Source organism: Camarhynchus parvulus, chromosome 27, assembly GCF_901933205.1.
Source record: "Camarhynchus parvulus chromosome 27, STF_HiC, whole genome shotgun sequence".
In the NCBI taxonomy this organism is placed as follows: domain Eukaryota; kingdom Metazoa; phylum Chordata; class Aves; order Passeriformes; family Thraupidae; genus Camarhynchus; species Camarhynchus parvulus.
In genome coordinates, this window is record NC_044597.1 from 3,481,222 (window position 1) to 3,498,195 (window position 16,974).

The following is a 16,974-nucleotide window of genomic DNA, read 5'->3' on the forward strand; positions in this document are numbered from 1 at the left end:
TTTTTCATCCACTGCGGCAGAGCGGGGCTGGGGCTGGCACTGCCATGGCCGGGGGGGGGGCTGTCCCCTACGCTGTCCCGATGTCCCCATGGCCGCGCACACGGCCAGGACACCCCAGGGACACTGCCAGGACTGGCAACACCCCGAGGTGCCACCGGTGTGGCCCAGATGTGGGGGTGTCCCTGTGCCACCATCCCCTCGGGGGGACGCGGCGGGATGGAGGAACCGAGGGACAGAGGGAGGAACCGAGGGACAGAAGGAGGAACCGGGGGGACAGGGGGACAAGGATGCCTGCCAGCATCACCCCCGCGTCACAGCACGCTGCCAGGCGCTTCCTTCCTGGCGCTGCCACCGTGTGCCATGTCACCGTGTCCCTGGGGCAGGACGTGGCGAGCCGGGGACCCCCGAGCAGCCCACGGGCAGGATGATGCTGGTACCCGCTCAGCCCCAGAGCCTGGTGACAGCGGCTGGGTCACGGTGCGGGGAGGGACAGGGACAGGCTCCTGACGTGCTGAGGGCACCGGGACACAGAGCCCGCAGCGGGCACAGCCCGGGCTGACCCCGGAGCCCGCCCGTGCCGCCGCACACGTCCGACACATGGCAGGGCCGGCTATAAATAGCGCCGGCAGCCCGGGCTGAGCCTGCTCGGGGCCCGCGGGGCTCCCACATTCCCTCCCGTGCCCCTCCTGCCTCGGTTTCCCCGCCGCTCCCCACGGCCAGCAGGGACACACGGGTCCCCAAGGTGTCCCCTGGTGCTGCACCCCGTTCGTGGTGGCACCCAGGGGCATCACTGGGCTCCCCTTTGTGTCCTTGTCCTGGGGAGGTGGTGGAAATATCCCCGTGCCCTGTGAGCTGCCACAGGGGCAGAGCCAGGGTGCAGCTGGGACATAGCAGGGCCCACAGGGAAACTGAGGCACACTGGGGGCACATCCTCCCCCCCCCCAGCAGCACCCCATCCCTGGCCAGGAGCTGCTGAGGGGCAGCCGGGGGTGCTGGGGGACAGGGTGGGATGGCAGAGGTGGGCTGGGATGGAGGGATGTGGGGCACAGAGCCTCATCCCCTCCCACTCCCCCCAGCCCCATTTGGAGCCCCCAACACCCCCCCACTCACCCCCCGCGATGAGGAAGCTGCAAAATTAGGTCAAAGCGTCCATTATTTAACAGAAACGGAGGAGCTGGGGCCAGGAGCTGAGGCTGGGGCTGGAGCCCAGGACAGGGGATGGGGAGGACAGGGCTGGGTCCCCACAGCTGTGGGGCACACAGGGACTGGGGGAACAGGGGTGAAACAAGGGGGACAGGACACACAGCTGAACGAAAATGACTTTATTTCATGGCAGAAGATAAAAGGATTCCCCCTGTCCTCTCCCCTCCAGGGGTCTCTGCCCCTCTTGTGCCACTGCCAGCACTGGGACCCAGAGCAGGGCTGGCACTGGGAGGATTCTCCCTGCAGCCAGAGTGGTCAAGAAGGTTCCAGAGAGCCCCAGAAGGCTCTGAAAGAGTTGGGAGCAAACATGGTCCAGGATTCATGGCAGGAGCAACACCAAACCTCAGGATGACACACCAGGGTGACAAGGGGGACCAGGAGCACCCCACTTCCTGCAAAAGGGCTGGGGGGGGTCCCAGCCTCCCACCTAAGCTCCCATCGCGCAGCAATTACAATAAAACATTCATAATATTATTACATTAAAATATTAATAAAAAGACCCCAGACTTACAGCCCCCAGGGCAGAACTTGACAAATGTCCAAAACGTTGGGAGCCACTTGTTTGCTCTGGCCACAGCAGCAAAATCCCCCTTGGGGCCATGGGGAGGGGGGGTTAATGCAGCCCCTGGGTGAGGATGCTGCCCACCAGCGCTGTGTCCTGCAGCCTGTGCTCCAGAGCTGCCTCCTCCAGCATCAGGGAAACCTGGGAGGGAGAACAGGGGTGCTCAGCACTGAGATCCTGCCCCAGCACTGCATCGTGCCCCAGCACTGTCACCAGACCCTGGGAGGAGATCAGGGGTGCTCAGCACCGAGATCCTGCCCTGCCCCACCACTGCATCGTGCCCCAGCACTATCCCTGCCCCAGAACCCCACGGTACCTTGGCCAGCCGGGCCTCCTTGGCCTTCTTGAGCTCGAGGACACCGCGGGACTCCAGGAGGGTGACAAGGGACAGACACTCGGCCTGGTCGACGGCCGGGAGGTGCTGCCGCCGGCACACCTGGCTGTAGGTGTCGTGGAGCTGGGGAGGGCAGGGAGGGGGGGTTACACCACAGCAAACCCCCCAAGGGACACCCCAGGGACACCCACCCACTGCCAGGTGCAGCCCTGAGAGGGTCCCACGTGTGCTCACCTTCCCCAGGGTCACCTCCCGGGCGTGGGAGCGCCGGGCAAGCAGGAGCAGGGAGCAGAGCAGCACCTTCTGCTGCAGGGGGAAAGTGTCCTGGGCCCCCCGGGACCCCCCTGCCAGGCGGTCCCCAAACACCTCCGAGAGCACGCGGGAGATGTGCAGGAGCCCCACGCGCTTGGGGACAGGGCACACCGGGGAGTCACCTGTGGGACAGAGAGAGGATCGCAAGGAGGTGAGAACAGGGAGAGAGGTGTCCCACAAAGGGAGCCCAGACTCCCACTGAGGAGCCCCAGCAGGGTTTTGGCTCACTCACCCCTGGGCAGTGGCTTGAGCAGGGTCTGGCCTCGCACCTCCAGCTCCACCACCTCCACAGCACGCCTGGGGAGGGACAGCCCTGAGTGCCAGGCAGAGTGGGCACCCCTGGCACGAGCACCCCTGGCACGAGCACCATGGAGACTCCCAGGGACCAGTCTGGCTGGGTTTTGGGGCACACACTGACCTACAGACATCCAGGGCCTTGCGAGCATCACCGGAGACTGCAGAGACCTTGCGGGCACAGAACTGGAGTGCAGCAGAGTCCAGGACAGGGTCACCTGCCACCTGTGGGGCACCAGGGCTGTCAGTGCTGCCACCCCTGCGGGCAGAGGACCCTCATGCCCCCCCACTCTGTCCTCCCCGTGTCCCCACCTGTCCCAGCCTCTCCTGCAGGATGAGGGTGAGCTGCTCCTTGGTGTAGGGGGGAAAGTGCAGCAGTTGGGGCTTGCCAGCCACGTGGGCTCCCAGCCTGGCCAGGCTCCTGTCTGTCAGGTCCAGGGCATTGGCCAACCCTGCAGGGCAAGAGGAAGAGGAGGATGAGGGCTGTTCTCCAAGGAGGGAGCAGGAAGGGGCTGCAAAGGGAAGTCTCCATCAATCCTCCCTAAAGATGGAGGGTTCCCAGGAGAGCAGTGCACCCTCCTACACCCTGCACACTCACCCACGAGGACGAGCCTGGAGCTGGGCAGCTGGGGCCACTCAAAGAGGGTGTAGAGCACATCCTGGCCTTTGCTCTCCAGCTGGTCCAGCTCATCCAGCACCAGGAGGCTGTGGGAGAGCCCAGATCAACCCCTGCTCTGTCCCCTCACAGCACTCCAAGCAGGGAGAGCAGAGCAGCTGCATCCAGGGGAATCCCACCCCACCCAGCAGAGACAGGGAACTCACACCATGGGCCCCTGGGCCGTCAGATGCTTCTCCAGGCTCCTGATACGCTCCCGTCCAGAGGCCACGGGCAGCCCCAGCTGCTGTGCCAGGGCAGGGAAGACGCTGTGGGGGCTGCCCAGTGCCATGCAGTTCAGCACCACAGTCCTGCTGCCAGCCAGCTTGTCCTGCCAGGAATGGGAATGTTACACCAGCCCCATCCCACTGCCCCCAGAGCAGCCCCACAGCGTGGCCACGGCACACACCTTGCAGTCGAGCAGGACACGGCTCAGACAGGCTGTTTTCCCAGTGCCAGGGGCTCCGGACACGTAGAGGCTGCCGGGCCGGCGCCCCAGGACGTGTTCCAGCAGGAACTGCCTCAGCAGCCCCGTCTCCTTCTCCCTGCCCTGCAGCCGCTCGGGCACGGCCGCGTGCAGCACCTGCTTGGCCTGCTGGTAACAGGTACCTGCACGGGGAGCAAGAGGACTCAGGGAGGGAGGTGGCACTGCTGGGACCCCATCGCAGCTGATCATCACCCCCATCCTCATCCCTGCCTTCATACCTATCTCTAGCTCCATATACCCATCCCTGTCCTCATATCGCCAACCCCATCCTTTGCTCCACACACCCTCAACTCGACCTCTATCACCATCCCTTATCCATATTCCCAATCCCTATCCCATCCCTGCATATCCCCATCCCATCCATAATCCCACACCCAGCCCTGCATCCCCATCCCATCCATAACCCCATACCCACCTTCCTGCATCCCCATCCTACCCATAACCCCATACCCAGCTGTGCCCACACTCACAATCCCACCCACCACCCCACACCCAGCTGTGCCCACACTCACAATCCCACCCACCACCCCATACCCACCTTCCTGCCTGAAGAGCCGCGTGCGTGGGTGCTGCCCCGAGCTCCGAGGGGTCTCTGGTCCCCCACTCCGTGGGGATGGCCCCGAGCCCTTGGGCTGCTCGGGGGAGGCCAAGGGGTCCCCAAAGAGCAGGCGACGGCCCCGGTTCTCCTTGCTGCGTTTGGCCGGGGAGCAAGATAAGGCATGGGGGACATTGCACAGGTTGTCATCACCTGCGGGGACAACAGGCTGGTGGTGACACAGGGCCACTGTCCCTGGGGGAGTTTAAGCTTCAGCCCCCCACAGAAACCCTGCGAGAGCAGCTCTTCCTCCCAAAACGGGGGTGAAGCTGCAAACACAGCTGGGCCAGAGCTGGACGGGGCTGGGTCCCGTCTGGGGATGGGTCTGTCTGTCCCAGCCCCACGGGGTGAAAAGGGGGATGCACCCCCGCCATTCCCGGGAGTTCCCGGTGGAGGGACTCACCCAGGCGTTTGCGGGGGCTCAGGGGCTGCGCTTTGGGGGTCAGGGGCTGCGCTGTGGTCCGGCCTGAGCGTGTGTCCGGGCTGGCCTGGCCGGAGGAGCCCGAGGCCTTGGAACGCGGCGAGGGGCGCGGAGCAGGGGCGTCGGGGTCGCTCTTGGCCGAGGGGGCAGCGAGGCGTCGGGCGCTCCGCGTTCGGGGGAAGCTGATGGTGGGCTGGATCTGCGGGCTGCTGCTGCTGGCCATGGCGGGGGCTACGGCTGCAGGAGAAAACAGCGGCCAGGTGAGAAAGACTGCCAGCCCCGCGGGTCCCGGCCACCCCCTGCCCCTCGAGTCCCGGTCCCCATCGCGCTGCCCCCCATCTCTGGCCCCCATGTCCCCCCAAACCCCCTCCAGGTCCCCCCAAGCCCCCTCGGGTCCGCCCCGCTGCCGCCCCGACCTTCTCGCGCCAAATCAGCCCCGGCTCCGCACTTCCCGCCACCAGGCCGAGCTGGCCACGCCCCCTTCTCCCCATTGGCTGCGCCGCTGCCGCCGTCACCAATCGCCGCGGCCGGAGGAAGGGCCGCAACAGGGCGGCCAATCAGCGAGCGCAGCCGAAACAGGACGGAAGGAGCCGAGCGCGGCGCGCGGGGCATGCTGGGAGCTGTAGTCCGCCTGCGGGTACTCCGCGCTTCCAGTTCCCCCAGTGCTCCCACGGCCCGCACCCCCCGACCCAGCCTTCCCCGTACTCCCAGTGCCACCAGTTCCTCCTACATTGCTTTTCTACTGCCGCCCAGTCTTGTCTCTCCACGCTCCCAGTACTCCCCACCCTTCCTCCCAGTGTTCCCCACGGCGCTTCTCCCATTGCTCCCAGTGCCCACACGCGCCAATCCCCCCTCCCCCTGCTCCCAGTACCCACAATCCTCCTTCCCAGTGGTCCCAGTGCCACCAGTAACCCCCACCCTGCCTTCCTACTGCGCTCCCAGTACCCTCCACCCTGTCTGCCAAAGTGCCCTGCTCCCAGCCCTCGGGGCATCACCTCCAAAAAAGAAAAGGGGTTCCTGGGAACCTCCCCCTTAGACAGTGTCCTTGATATCATTAATCACTTTATTACTTTTATTTAAATGTAATTTCCAGCTCCTCCAAATTCCTCTGTTCCCTTTTAAAAGGGCCCCTCGCTCCAGGAGGGGCAGAACTGTATTGAACCTTTATTTAACCCAAAGGGCAGCACTTGGGGGGGCTCATTCTCCAGAGAAACCCCCCACTCACCCATCACCCACCTCGCTCCAGCCTCAACAGGGGAAGGTCCATCATCACAGAAAAAAAAAAATCCCCTGAATGAGCCCCAAACCCGCCTGCAGGGGTGGCCCCCCTGCACCCCGTGCCCTTCCTGCTATGGTACAAAGAGATCAGTAACTACGTTAGTGTGACCCCCCCGTCGGACAGGGAGTGTAAGGCAAAACATCCCCGGCCCCCAGGGCCCCCCCACGTGCCCCCTGGTGTGCCAGACCCAGCACAAACAGCCCCCCCCTCCCCCTAATTAGTGTTTTCTCGTTAAAATGCTCAAGTTCGGGGGGAGTCAGCAGCGAGAGCCAGGGGAATCCCAGGGGGAAGTGCCAGGGGAGCAGCGGTTTTGAGGGGGCCACATGGGGGTGCCCCCCTGTGGGGTCAGAGAAAGGGGGTCCCCACCAGCTGTTGGGGTGTCCCTGCATGGTCCCACTCATGTCCCCCCCTGCCTCCACTGGCTCCTGTGCAAAAAAGCAATGGGCTGTGCCGGGACAACAAGGTTCCACCAGGATCACAAGGCTCTGCCGGCCTGTCCCTGCTCCCCCTTGCTCTGGGGGGGTCTCACAGCGTGTCCATTCCCTGCCTGAGCCCAGCCCCCCCCTCCATGAGCCCCCCTGGTCCCAACAGCCGGCACACAGCTCAGCCTCAAGTCCCATGCCCGGCTCCCAGGCAGATCCCGACGCTGGATCCATGAGGAGCAATGAGGGATGGACCCATCCAGGCTTGCCACGAGGTCACTGCCTCCCGGGGGGTGCATAGATGAGGCGGGGCTGGCGGAGCACGCTGCACTGGGGGGATCTGGTGTCCTGGGAGAACCAGAGAGGCTGGGAGTGTGTCATGCAGGATCCGGGGTGCTGGGAGCTGGGGGGCCGGCTGAGGAAGGGGAAGGAGCTCCGTGTCTCTGCTCTGGAACAATCCACCCGCACAGCCCGCTTTCACCTGGGGATGGGGGGCAGAGGGGGAGCCCCACGAGTGGCTGCAAGACAAGGAAGCCTGTTGGAGCTGTGCAGAGCCGGATCCAGCACGTCTGCTCTCCCTCCCTCCTCCACACCAGCTGCCGGGCCCCCCGACCTCCCCGCGGAGATCTGGAGCCTGGGATTTGCGCCTGGCAGCAGCCGCTGCAGCCGCACCGAGCTCGGGCCTTTTCAAACCCGCATTAAACATTCATGGCTCTAAAAATAAACGAGCATCCCATTCTCCCCGGAGTCTCCGCCGGGATCCGCAGCGCTGACGTGCAGCACCAAGGGCACTTTGAGCTCTGCTGGGTCCGAGTGCCAGTGCTTGGGGTTTATCCTGAGGGTCTGCATCCCCCCAGCCCCTGCCCAGCCCCTGCCCTGGCTGCGGGGTCCTGTGAGATCCCCTCTGGTGCCAAAGGTGCTCAGCAAAGGCAGGAATGAGCTCTGCAGGCAAACCAGGAGCAGGTGGGATAGGGCATCTGCACAGCCCAAATTTCTGCCCCACCCCACAGCAAAGAGAGCTGACTTTAGGGACCCCTGGGAATGGGGCTCAGCACCCCCAGAACCCCAGCAGGGTCCAGGGCATGGCCACTGCACCACCCACCCTGTGCAGGGGACAAACAGGACAGTGCCAGCCCTGAGGGCACAAAAGGAGAGAGGGAATTTGGGACACCCCCTCCTCCTCCTCCTCACCTCTGTTTGTTTTGCTGGGGTAGATTCTCTGGAAATATTTATATTCCTCTGGGGCTGGGAAGTCTTCAACGGGATGAAAGGAGTATTTGGATTCAAAGTCATCTGTGAAGAAATGGCAAAAAGGGGCAGGTGAGGGAGGGGGGCTCTGGGGGAGCCTGGCCAAAGCCACAGGGCTTGGCTCTGAGGGGGATCCGTGCGGGGTGCCACTCACCCAGGAATGCTCTGACGGTGGAGATGGAGTCCCGGTGCCCGTTGCGCACGGGCGGCGGCGGCGGCGGGGGCCCGGCCGGGGTCCGGGTGGGTGGCGGCGGGGGCTTCCCCGGCTGGGGGCTCGGCGGGGCCGTGCAGTCTGTAGGGGGGTGGGGGCGGGGGGGCGTCGCGCCCTCCGTTCCGCAGCATCGGCGGCGGGGGCGGCGGAGCTGCGGGGACAGCGGGGTCAGCGCCGAGCGCGGCATTCCCGGGGCAAACCCAGGGACATCCCCCAGAGCGTTCCAGGCCAGCTGCCGCGCCAGACCGCGGCCCAGGGATGCTCCTACGCGTGCCCGGAGATTTCCTGCTTGCTCCTGACATCTGCATTCCTGATCCCTCCACCAGCTGCAGTGCAGGGACCAGCCAGCCCTGCTGCCCCACGGCTCACCGCCCACCCTGGGGGCTGCTCCAGCCCCACAGCGAGCACAGGTCCCTCTGCACCAGAGGAGATCTCAGGAGCAGCTACAATCCAGAGAGTCCAAGGGCAGCAGCTCCACATGGAGCCAAGATGCTGCCTGCCAGGACTGGAAGCCACATCCGCAGTGTCACCGAGGCAGTGACAGGACCCACAGCCCCTCTGACCCACCTCTCACTCCTGCCCAGCCTCCCGCAGAGGCTCCGTGGCAGTTCGTGCTCCTCATTAGCCTAATTACACTCGGGCTGACAGCGCAGATCCCCAGCTGTAGCTCTGAGGAGGGATTCTGGCAGGGCCAGAAGGACGGAGTGGCTTGGCAGGGGCCCAGGCAGGAGCTGCGGTCTGGACGGGGAGCCCAGGAGTGCACGGGGGGGCACCGGGGCACAGCCAACAGCAGTCCCAGCCACGGGGACACACTCCCAAGGGCTTCTCCCTGCTCTGCCACAGCTTTCTGCACCCTCCCAGTGACATTTAGGAAGCTCAGGAGAGCTACGCTCTCCCGCATTCTCATCTCCCAACCCACCGCCAGCACCAGGCTTGGAAGGAGCTGGATTATCATGGGACATGACCAAGGACATGTGTTAAACATGGCACTGCAACTCCTGCCCCAGCTCTGCCCCATCACCACATGCAGAACACTCGCTGTGCCCCGAAGCCAACTCCTGCCCGTCACCTCCCACCCTGATCACCCAGCTGCCCCCAGGCACCGTGGGGCGAGTGGCCCTTACCAGCTCCATGGCTCGGGGGGTCTCTTACCTGCTCCACGGCTCGGGGGGTCCCTGGCCGGCGGCGGGGGGCGGCTGCTCTGCAGGTTCGGGGAGGCAGCAGCGGGCGGCGGCGGCGCCAGACCCCGCAAGGGACCCGGTGCCTTCCTGTGCAAGGAGTTGTGTCTCTGCGGCAGCTCCGGGGCCGACTCGCTGCTGGGGCTGGAGGGGCCGTTGGGGACACCGGGGGGCTGCCGGTAAGGGGGAGGCGGGGGGCGAGGGACTGGCCCTGAGCGGCCGAGCGGAGGCTGACGGGGGAAGGAGGGGGTTTGATGGGCGGCGGGGCGGGGGGCCCGTCCCTGCTGCCGGGCGGGCGCTGTCCCGGGGTGGGCGGCAGCGGCTTCTCCCGGTTGTAGGGCGAGGCCTTGGCGTGCGCTGGAGGGGGCCGGGGGCGGCGGCGCGCGTCCGGCGGCGGGGCGCGGGGCCGAGGAGCTGTGCTTCATGCCGGTGCCACCGGCGGCGCCGGGCCGGGACAGGTCAGGCAGGGAGGGTCTCTGCGTGCGCGGCAGTTCCGGTGGGGAGCCCCGGCTGCTGTCGGCATCGTCCTGAGGGCGGCTGTTGTTGGCCGGCACGGGGGGCCTGGGAGCAGCTGCTCGGGAGCCAGGGACTTGTAGTGTTTGCTTAGTGGAGCTGTCTGCGGGGAAGGAGAGCACAGTGAGGGGCTGGGGATGGCATGGGAGTGGTGCCCTGTCCCTGCACAGAGCCACAGCTAAGGAGGGCCAGGCCACACCAATGGCCAGGGACGGCTGTTTGGCACACGCTGGGAGCTGGCACCGAGCACAGCCACACACGGCTCCTCTCTCACCACTCTGCTCTGTGGCCACCACAGAGAACACACAGAATTCAGCAATACACGAAACTCCTGCACCCTCCAAGAAGTCTGTGTGTGGGGCTGAGGCTCAGGGAGGGCAAAGCTGGCCTGTGCCATGCATGGGGTGTGATTTGGGGTCCTGCCTCTTAGCAGCTAAAATCCCCAGGGATACACAGTGAGATCCTCAACCCCTTCCTGCTCAGGGCCCTCCCCAGGGACCCCCACGCAGACAACGGGCCAGTGGCCATTACCTGAGTTGTCCTTGGCTCCCACAGGTCTGAGCTTGGGAACGCCGCCTTGGAAGAGGCCGCCCTTGGGCTGGATGGCAGCTGAGCCGGAGCCGTAGCTGCTGCCGCCGCTGCCCTTGGGCTCTGAAAGGAGGGAGGCAAAGAGGTTAAGCCTGGAATTATCCGCTCCTCCAATGAGGAGCTGCTGGGAACCAGATGGGCAAGCGCCCTGCAGGGTACGGCGGCGCCCAGCGTGGGGCTGGGAGCCTCCTGGGGACTCACTTTCCAGGATGGGTGCACTCCGGTCATTGATTTGGGTCACTTTCCTGAGCTTGGTCCCTTTACAGATGTCCTGCAGGAGGGCCCCGCGGCCCCGCTGCTCCTCTCGGCTCAGCTTCGGCGGTTCCGTGTTCGCCTGGAGAGGAGCAGCAGCTCAGCACCTCCCCGGGAGCCTCACAGCACAGGAACAGCCCAGCTCTGCATTCCCACCTCCCAGAGCACCCCAGCCCTGCCACCCCTTCTCCAGTGGCCCCTATGGGGACAGGCCAGCTCCCAGGCCAGCGAGGTGACCCCTACCTGGCTGAGGGTGGGGGGCGGCGGGGGGCCGGGGGGCGGCGGCGGGGGAGGAGGGATCGGCATCCTGGCGGCTCAGGGCTCTCAGTGCTGGGGGCAGGCCTGGGCACTCATGCCTGCAGGAAGGGAAGAAGCAGTCAGGGAATGTGGGGAAAGCTGGAGGTGAAACACAGCCCCGGGGAATTGTGCTGGTGCCCTGTGCCCGGGCAGAGCAGGAGCTGGAGCTGCTCTCCCAGGCTGTCCCAACACCTTGGAGCAGCAGGTGCCAGAGGTGGGAGCCAGCACATCCCCACCCCCAAATCCCCAGGGCTCCCTGCAGTCAAAACTCAGGACATGTCTCACACAACCACCTCGCCTGGCAGACAAAACCTGGCCAAGCTGCACCATCCATCCAGCTCCTCCAGCTGCAGCCAGGGGCTGCTCGCTTGGGAGGGTGACAGTAGCCCCCCAGCATTGGCACGTGGTCCCATGGCCTCTCCAGCCATGGCCAGGGCAAATCTGCCAGATGGCTCCAGCTCCAGAGCAGCAGGATCAGCACAGGATGGTCCTGTGGCTCCCTCCCATCCCTGAATTTCCCAGCCTCTTGTCTCCTACATCAATAACCCTCCACCACTGTAGCCTCTCTGCACCCCACAACTGCAAAGTCCCCTCAAAGCTGTCCAAGCAGTCAGGGAAACCAGCTTTCCCAGCACAGATCTGGCAATGCTCCAACTCCTCAGAAGCCCAGAATAAACCTGTCTGGCACCACGACTCACCTGGAACAGCTCCCGGGGCTCCGCGGGGCCCGGCAGCTCCGCTCGGCACTGGAGACAGAACACAGAGGGACTGGGGACAGGAAGGGGAGCCTGAATCACTGGGAAGTCACAGGCCCTCGTGCCACTGACAGCAGTGCTCAGGTAGGGCCTCCCATAGCACCCGCTCAGGGAATAGGAATGTGGTGACTGGAGGCCTTGCTCGCCACATGGAGAGTCCCAGCAGCTCCCTGAGGCAGGGGACAAATGTCCCTCTCTGGGCCACAGATGTCCTTCCCACAGGACAACCTATTCAACAGTCACTAACGGGAAGCACAGCACCAACAGGAGGAAAGGACAGGGCAGTTTCACACCTGAAACTTCAGATTTCCGAGCTCTGACCTCCAGGGCAGGTGACAGAGGGCACGGGAACAGCCCCCACCGCAGGGAAAGTTCCTTTATGACTCAGGTTTGTACCGGGCATTAACAACCAGATCCCTTCTCCCACTCATCTCCTGCTAGACAAACTACAACTTCCTAATCCCACAGGACACAGGTCCATCCTCTGTCAGACATTCCCAGGGTGTGAGAACGGGAAGCAGGGAGCAGCAGCATGGCTGCCACAGCAGCAGCTCCCCTGCCCTCGGGCAAACCACTGGCTCTGGGGTTCAGGGAAATAAATAAATACCTAAACTGCTTTTTAATTAAAATCAGCTCTTCTACCCTGTGAGAAGTCCTCAGCTACAGCTTCATCAGGAAGACATTCCTCCCTCTATCTTATGGCATTTTCCAAGTCCCTGAGACTGCCAGCTCCTCACAACATGCTGCTCCTTCTCCCCAGCCCAAGCTCGAGGCCTCCCACCCAAGACCCAACATCCATCAATCCCTCTGGACACTCCAGTGAGGAACAATGCCCAGCAAACCCATCCAGCCTTAGCCTTTCCCACTGGAGCAGGATCACAGACGGCTCTGACGTGCTCGTCTGGGACGTGTTGGAACGGGAGCACTTTTCCCTGTGCTCCTTCCCACCTGCAATGGGATCACAGGGCCAGGGTGGCACGAGTGGCTCCGGGCAGAGCCCCAGCCGTGCTGGATCAGCTGCCGGAGGGAATTAGCAGGGATCCAGCTGAGGAACACGCCAGGTAAGGAGACTCCTGACTCGGGCTCGTGTGTCACAGCCCTGAGCCAGCACAGGAGTGATGCCAGGGCCAGCACCTTCCGACCCACGGGAACGTCACGCGTTGTGTCCCCGCTCTGCTGCTGTGCCAGCTGGTTACTGCCAGGGTGACACTTCCCTCGGTGGCCCCTGTGACAGCAACTCATCTCACAGAGAGACAAACAGGGATTTGTCAGCTGGCACAAACCAGCCAGTGCCACCCGTGCCAGGCCAGCACTGCTGGGGTCTCTCAGTGTGACCTGCTGACACCCTGTGACAGGCTCCAGACAGTCCACAGGGACAATCCACAGGGACAACCCACAGGGACCTGCAGGACAAGGGGGGTATTTCTACAAACACATCACGAGTCACTACCTCCCCTCTAAGGTGCCCTTACAGCAAAACCTGCGCTCGGATCCAGGCTCTGACCTAGAAGAGCGAGAGGAAAGGAGAGAAGAGTTTAAGCTAAAGCAGCTTGAGGATAAACTGGAGCTGAATTCCCAAGAAACAGGTCATTCCATTTCGGTGCACGGCCCCGTTCGGGCTGGGGATTAACAGCAAAGGTCACATTGAAAAACCAAAATCGAGAGGCCCCGAACTCAGCACACACGGCTGGGAAAAGCTGAGAGCTCCGGCTGGGAACGGTGCCTTTGAAATACAGCCTGGATCTTTCATGTGCAAGAAGACAGACCCAGCTGATACAGATTAGGGAGACAGGAGCTAAATCCTCCAGGAAAAGAAGAAAGGGGGGGAGTTTTCCTCCCAGCACCCCTTCATGCCTGGCAGAAGTTATCCCTGTGAACAACGCTCTGACTTCTCTGCACTCTTTCTTTGTTCTTCCCTATCAGGACCCTTCCACCAAGACACATCAGAGCTTCTGAAGGCTCCATAAGCTGTGTGGCAGCTCCCTGTGCTCGCAGGGAAAGTGGCTGGGAAGAGCTGAATCCAGAGACACCACTGGATAAAAGCTCGGCTGAGGCAGGAGGGGCAGGTTTACACAGTGCCTTTGCTTTTCCAATCCAAACCAAACCTCAGGAAAGCTCTGAGCAAAGCAGGAGGAAAACAAGGTGTGAAAAGCTGTCCCTTGGGAGGAGGGAGAGATCAGCAGATCGAGGTCATCCTGTGGAAAGCTGCTTCAGAGCTGCTGTTCCACATGCTGGAGCCCACCACGGCCACAGATGCCTCGGCAGTGATCTGGATCAGCACTTCCCTGCCCACCCTGGGATCAAAACATTACTAAATCCCAAGAACTTGACATTCAGCTGCCCCTTGTCCCCTAAAAGCAGCAGGATTGGGCAGATTCGGCCCAGCCTGAGAGACATGCCACGTTTTCCAGGCATTTTTCAAGTCCCTGTTTGCTGTGGAGGGAACTGAAAGGCCCTCCCCAGCAGCAGCCCCCATCCCGCTCATCCCGGGGGGATTGCTGCTGGAGCAGGACAGGCAGCAGCAGTGACCTTCAGCCGCCTATTTCCTCGCCTTTCAGGGGGATTTGGGCTCCGGGCGGATTTGTATTTCACATTTGCAAGCCCGAGCTGCAGCGCCTCATCCTCAGGGAGGCTTTGAACTGCAGATCAAGAGGAATTTCCACCCTCTGATGTCGGTGCAGAAATGCGGCCGCACCGGTTTGGGAACGACTTCCAAGGCTGGACCTCTGCAACACCCGCCCCCGCGCCTTTATCTTCCCTCTCTTCCCATCCAAACCCGCAGTTCCTCGTTACCCCCTCCCAAATTCCAACCCTGTCCTCCCTCCGCAGCCTGACATTCCTGCCCGCTCCCGAGGAGCTGAGGATGCTACATAAATAATTTATCCTGAGCGACAGCCATCGCAGGATTTAAGGTCATTCAAGCTTTTAAAATCCTATCAGCATGCTTCCCGAGCCGAGCTGCCAGCTCCATTTGGAGCATCCCGCGGAGCCGGCGCATCCCTGCGTGCAGACAGACAGACACGCTCCGGCCCCGCGGGATCCAGACGCTCCCTGTGAATTATTAACGACCCGCGGGCTCTGACGAGGCGTTTTTAACAAAAACCCCGGTCTCCGGAGTTTCTAATTCCTCAGGGATGAGCTCCACAGCCTCAGTTTCCCCATCCACCCACAGCTTCCACAACTTCAGCTTCCCTATCCATCCACGGCTTCCACATCCTCCGTTTTCCTCTCCGCAGTTCCCCTGGCCTCAGTTTCCCCACTTCCCACAGCCTCAGTTTCCCATCCCTGACCACAGAACCCCCGGCTCAGTCCGCCCCTTGCTCCCATCTCAGGTCACTCAGCAGAGGAAACCTTTAATCAGGAGCAAGGCACCCTGTCCCGAAATTCCGCTGCAGCAAAAAAGGAAAAGCAGGAAAAGCCCGTCCTGCCAGCCTCCCCTGCCGCTCCCCCTTCGCCGAAGAGGCAAAAGGAAGCCGGGAAGGGAGAGGTGGCACTCGAGGGGCTGGGCAGGAACCGAGGGGCTGGGCAGGAAGCGCTCGATTATTCCAGCGGGAGGAAGAGGCAGGAGACGCGGGGACTTCCCGGTTCCTTCGAGCCGGAGCTGGGAATTCCGGGTGATCCCGACAGAGCGGGATCCCTCCCGGTGCACCGAGCCTCCCTCCCATCCGCTGCACCGGGAGCGGGGAGCCCTGGATGTGTCTCCCTGGACAACTGAGCTCCAGCGTTGCCCAGAAAAAGCTGCGGCTGCCCCATCCCTGGAAGTGTTCCAGCTCGGATGGGGCTTGGAACAGCCCCTTCCAGTGGAAAATGGGATTTAAGGTCATTTCCAACCCGAGTCATCCCGGGATTTCATGGAACTCTGGGTCCATGGTCATCCCTAAGCCACCACAGGCTCCAAAAGGTCCGTCTGTCCTTCTGTAGCCCAAAGAGGGTCCCCCCCTGTCAGGTCCCCCCGTGCACCCCCAGCCCTTTCTGGTGCTGGGCACCCACAGGGTGGGGGTGCAGGGGGGTCCCAGAGGGGTCCTGAGAAGGGTGGAGGGGTCCCAAGGGTCATGGGAAGGGTCCCAGGTAGACACAGGGGTCACACTGGGGGTCCCTGACCCCTGCTCCTGTTCTGGACAGCTCCAAAGGGGTCATGGGGAGGGGACCCTGAGGTGACCCAGGAGTCAGGGGGGAGGGGTCAATGGTGGGGGTCTCAGAGGCCATATGGGGAGCCCACGGGACACTCTGGGGTCAGAGTCTCCATGCTGGGGGTCCAGAGGAGTCCTGGGAGGGGTGGAAGGGTCCAGGGCATCAGTATGGGGGTCTCAGAGGGTGCCAGTGGGGGGCCAGGTCCCTGACAGCTCTGGAGATCCTCAGGTCGGGGGTCCTGGGGAAGGGTTCCTGAAGTGACCCAGGGGTCAGAGTGAAGGGGTCCAGGGGTCAGTGCAGGGATCTCAGAGCAGTCCCAGAGGGGTCAGGGCGGAGGTCCCAGACCCCTGGTTCCCCCCAACCCAAAGACAGGAGTCCAAGGAGGGGTGGAGAAGTCCAGGAGGTCAGCGTGGGGATCCCAGGGGGTCCCAGGCCACTGGTCTCGCCAGTTCCAGGCACACCCAGGCTGGGGGAACAAGGAGGGTCCCGGGGAGGGACCCCACACCCAACTCAGGGGTCAGGGTGGCGGGGTCAAGGACAGAACGGGGGGCTCAGTGGAGGCCCATGGGGGTCCTGGGGATGGCTCCCAGAGGAGACCTTGAGCTCAGAGTGGGGGTCCCCATGGTGGTGGGCTCACAAACCCCCAGACCCACAGGCTCTGGGCACACCCAAGCTGGGGGTCCAGGGCAGTTCTGGGGAAGGGTCCCTGACGTGACCCAGGATCAGTGAGGGGGGAGATCTCACAGACGGCCCAGGGGGCAGCGTGGGAGGGTCCAGGGGGTCCACGTGAGAACTCCAGCCCCCCGGTTCCTGTCACTCCACAGCCGGCCGCGAGGACCCTCAGCCGGGCCCGGGCACCCCGCAGATCCGCGCAGGCCTCAGCGCGCCCCCAGCCCCGCCGGTCCCGGGCTCCGCACAGGCCCCACGCGCCCACCGCCAGCCACCACACCCCACACGGGCGTCCCGCGGCCGCAGTCCCGGCCCCCCGAGCCCCGCGAGCCCCGGCCCGGCCCCGCCGATCCCCCCCGGCCCTCCCCCGCTCACCCGCGGCTCCTCCCGCCGCTCCCGGCCCCGGCCCCAGCCCCGCCGAACGAAATGGCGGTCCTGGCCCCTCTGCGCCTGCGCGGCACAACCGGATGTGGGCGGGGCACGGCGGGGCAGCGGCGCCATGATGAGGAGGTCGGGCGGCCATGAGGGGAAGCGCCCGTCACCGCCGTATTGGGAAGGTCACGGCGGC

At 63.8% G+C, this 16,974-nt stretch overlaps 2 protein-coding genes across 2 annotated transcripts; both read right to left on the minus strand.

Moving 5' to 3' along the window:
• Nucleotides 1–1,315: 1,315 nt before the first annotated feature.
• CDC6 (cell division cycle 6) lies at nt 1,316–6,543 on the minus strand. Its single transcript, XM_030966032.1, has 13 exons — nt 6,509–6,543; nt 5,280–5,494; nt 4,846–5,100; nt 4,386–4,595; nt 3,770–3,969; nt 3,528–3,691; nt 3,304–3,410; nt 3,018–3,157; nt 2,830–2,930; nt 2,644–2,708; nt 2,334–2,533; nt 2,082–2,222; nt 1,316–1,906 (listed from the first exon to the last, which is right to left on the minus strand). Exons 1-13 carry the CDS (start codon nt 6,541–6,543, stop codon nt 1,817–1,819), a joined length of 1,923 nt encoding a protein of 640 aa, XP_030821892.1. The 3' UTR covers nt 1,316–1,816.
• On the minus strand, nt 6,359–16,849 carry WIPF2 (WAS/WASL interacting protein family member 2). The gene is given in 12 exon segments (XM_030966228.1): nt 6,359–7,082; nt 7,756–7,857; nt 7,967–8,076; nt 8,078–8,174; nt 9,176–9,400; nt 9,403–9,601; nt 9,603–9,817; nt 10,246–10,365; nt 10,504–10,636; nt 10,798–10,910; nt 11,550–11,619; nt 16,782–16,849. Coding segments are annotated over 10 exon segments (1,305 nt in total). The 5' UTR covers nt 10,861–10,910; nt 11,550–11,619; nt 16,782–16,849; the 3' UTR covers nt 6,359–7,041.
• Between the last annotated feature and the right edge of the window lie 125 nt (nt 16,850–16,974).

Coding starts and splice junctions, on each gene's coding strand:
- CDC6 (XM_030966032.1), bottom strand. CDS start 6,543: ATGAGTGGGACCATGCAGGGACACCCCAACAGCTG. Junction 5,495..6,508: donor CAGGGACACCCCAACAGCTG/GTGGGGACCCCC, acceptor GAGTACCCGCAG/GCGGACTACAGCTCCCAGCA. Junction 2,534..2,643: donor GCTCAAGCCACTGCCCAGGG/GTGAGTGAGCCA, acceptor TCTGTCCCACAG/GTGACTCCCCGGTGTGCCCT.